This window comes from Tamandua tetradactyla, chromosome 1 (assembly GCF_023851605.1).
Source record: "Tamandua tetradactyla isolate mTamTet1 chromosome 1, mTamTet1.pri, whole genome shotgun sequence".
NCBI lineage: Eukaryota > Metazoa > Chordata > Mammalia > Pilosa > Myrmecophagidae > Tamandua > Tamandua tetradactyla.
The window spans coordinates 185,443,383-185,446,065 of record NC_135327.1 but is presented as its reverse complement, the minus strand read 5'-3'; the positions used below and the strand labels follow the sequence as shown (position 1 = coordinate 185,446,065).

The 2,683-nt window shown below is 40.2% G+C and overlaps 1 protein-coding gene across 1 annotated transcript; it reads right to left on the bottom strand.

Annotated features, from left to right (window-relative positions):
* Nucleotides 1-340: 340 nt before the first annotated feature.
* LOC143687474 (olfactory receptor 9A1-like) lies at nucleotides 341-1,285 on the bottom strand. The gene has a single exon (XM_077164463.1). The coding sequence runs from the start codon at nucleotides 1,283-1,285 to the stop codon at nucleotides 341-343; it is 945 nt and encodes a 314-aa protein (XP_077020578.1).
* Nucleotides 1,286-2,683: the final 1,398 nt, after the last annotated feature.

Here is a 2,683-nt window from a genome sequence, read left to right as displayed (position 1 = left end):
TTCTGTTGTCAGAGAATGAATTTTACTTTTCTTGTTTATCCCATTCCAAGCTCTGAGTTATCTAAAGAAAACCACAATCTTTTGGATATTTTCATTTGTCAAATGTATGTTGTGAAATGTATTAAAACTACAGAAAAGTGTATTCAATGCATATATTAAAAAATAATGCCGTGAACTCCTATGTAGCAACCATGTAATTCCCAAATAAGACACAGTACCATAAAAGTCTTGTGTATAACACAAACCATTTGATGATGATAATCACTGTATTGCAGTTCAGATATGAATTAGTACTCTCAGATTACTCAAGTCCATGATGAGGGTTGTTCTTAAGACAGAGCTAATACTTGATGAATGGATTGCAGTGTTTCATGCCATCTTGAAAAGCTTCCATGAATTTCTCATTCCGGAGGGTAAAGATAAAAGGGTTCAGAAATGGGGTCACGACTAAAACCAACAGTGAAGCTACCCTGTTGTACTCAGCTGCCTGTGTTTGCTTGGGTTTCACATAGAGGAACATGCAGCTCCCACAGCCAATTACGACATAAGTTAAATGGGAGGCACAAGTGGAGAAGGCTTTCCTCTGGCCAGAGGCTGAGGGGATCTTGAGGATGGTGGAGATGATGTAGGTGTAGGAGATAACTGTAGGTATCAAAGAACCAACAATGATGAAAACAGCCATTAAAAATAGAATAAATTCTGTAAAAAGTGTGTCATCACAGGAGAGTCTGAGCAACTGCCCTCTATCACAGAAAAAATGGTCTACCACATTTGATTTGCAGTACTTAAGCTGAAATGTGGCATAAACTGGCCAGATTTGAAAAAGGAACCCAAACACCCATGACACAATTACCATCCAGATGCAAGTGCAGCTGCTCATAATGACACTATACCTCAAAGGGTTACACACAGCCACATAGCGGTCCACAGCCATCACTGCCATTAATACAAACTCTGTGGTCCCCAAAGAAAGGTACAAATAGAGTTGGGCAACACATACAGTTAAAGATACTCTCTGCATTCCAGGGAGAAGCAACCCCCAGAGCATCAAGGGAACAGCAATAGATATGGTCAGGATCTCCAGGACAGAGAGATGGCTGAGGAAGAAATACATGGGAGACTGCAGACGTTTATTGAAGCAAACATTCACAATGATGATTATATTTCCCATTACTGTCACTAAGTAGAAGAAAAAGAAGGTACCAAAAAGGATATGGCGTAATTCTTGGGAACCAGGAAAGCCTAAGAGATAAAATTCAATGGCACTAGATTGATTCCTCAGCATTCAGTCCTGTGCTCTTTCTCCTTATGAAATCTAGAGAGCAAAAGAGAGATAATATTGTTTGTAATCTCAAAAAGACAGAAAAAGTTTCAGGTAGAGAAAATATTCCTCTCCTGCTCATAGGCTCACAACATGACCAGGAGAATTCATGTTCTGTTATTCTCTGAACACAACTGGTACTTTTTTTTAAGAATACACACAACTTGTGGGGAAGAAATGAGTCCAGCACCAATGAAGTTCCATAGGCATGAACACCCCCCAGATATATTGCCTGTATCTCTTAATCCATACTTCATCCTGCCTCCAACTGCGCTCTGTCGGCCACCATGTATGCATACAATTCCCCAATATGTTCCTTTTTATCACTAACAACTTCCATGTGGAATGCTCTAAATTGTCTTCTCTGCCAAGTAAACTGTTGTCCTGTTAAATCCTGATCCCACATCATATCCTATAGAAAATTTCTCCTATCCAAACTCACCCAGATATGGTTACTTGTTTACTTTGATTCTACAGAACATAGGTATTCTGCTATAGATCAGGGGAATTGAGGGCGGAGAACTCTCTTGAAGATTTTTCATTAGATTTGAGCTATCTTGAGAACAAGGACCAAATCCCTTCCAATCTACTGGTCTGCTAATTCCCTGAATGGATCACTCCTCTTTTTCTCCTTATTTTTCAGGATTGGAGAAAGGGGGTGCTTTGCCTCTCACCCAAGGAATGTTTCTTCTCACAGGAGGTAATCATGGGCCTCTCTCCAAGATCCTGGTTTCTGACAACCTGACTGATAGAAGGAGGGTCCTAAGGGAATGCACAGGAGGATCTTCCATCCTCAGCCTCCATCTTTCCCACAAAGACCTCATGCTAAGGCTGGTAACGGCAATTTCAACATCCCCTATCTTCAGGGTAGCTCGAAGCCTGAGATTCAGCAGAGTCAAAGTCAACAGTTATGAACTGTGAGTCCAGTCGAGGCCCTGTATTCAGCCATGGTCTCAGTACAACAAAAAGCTTAGAAATTTCCCAGTGCTAAAGTTCCTTCTATGATCAGTGTTTTTCCTACAAAATCATATAAGAAATTAAGATTCAGCAGTCACTAACATGTCCTAAAGCCATGACCCTCTTAGGATTTCTGGATTCTATCCTTCATTTCCTTCAGGTCTTTGCTTGAGGGCCCAGGTTCAGGGAACCGTTCCTCATTATCCTCTCTGAAAGAACACACACCACCCTTTACTTTCTATTACCTTACCAGGATCTATTTATATTTTTATCTCTCATCAACTGAAATTGTTTACTTTTTTATTTTCTGTCCCCCATTTTGGAATGAAAACACCATGAAAGCCAGAATTTTGTCATTCTTGTTCACTATTTCTACTACAGAGTGAACTGTTTCTCATAAAACAT

Coding starts and splice junctions, on each gene's coding strand:
- LOC143687474 (XM_077164463.1), bottom strand. CDS start 1,285: ATGCTGAGGAATCAATCTAGTGCCATTGAATTTTATCTCTTAGGCTTT.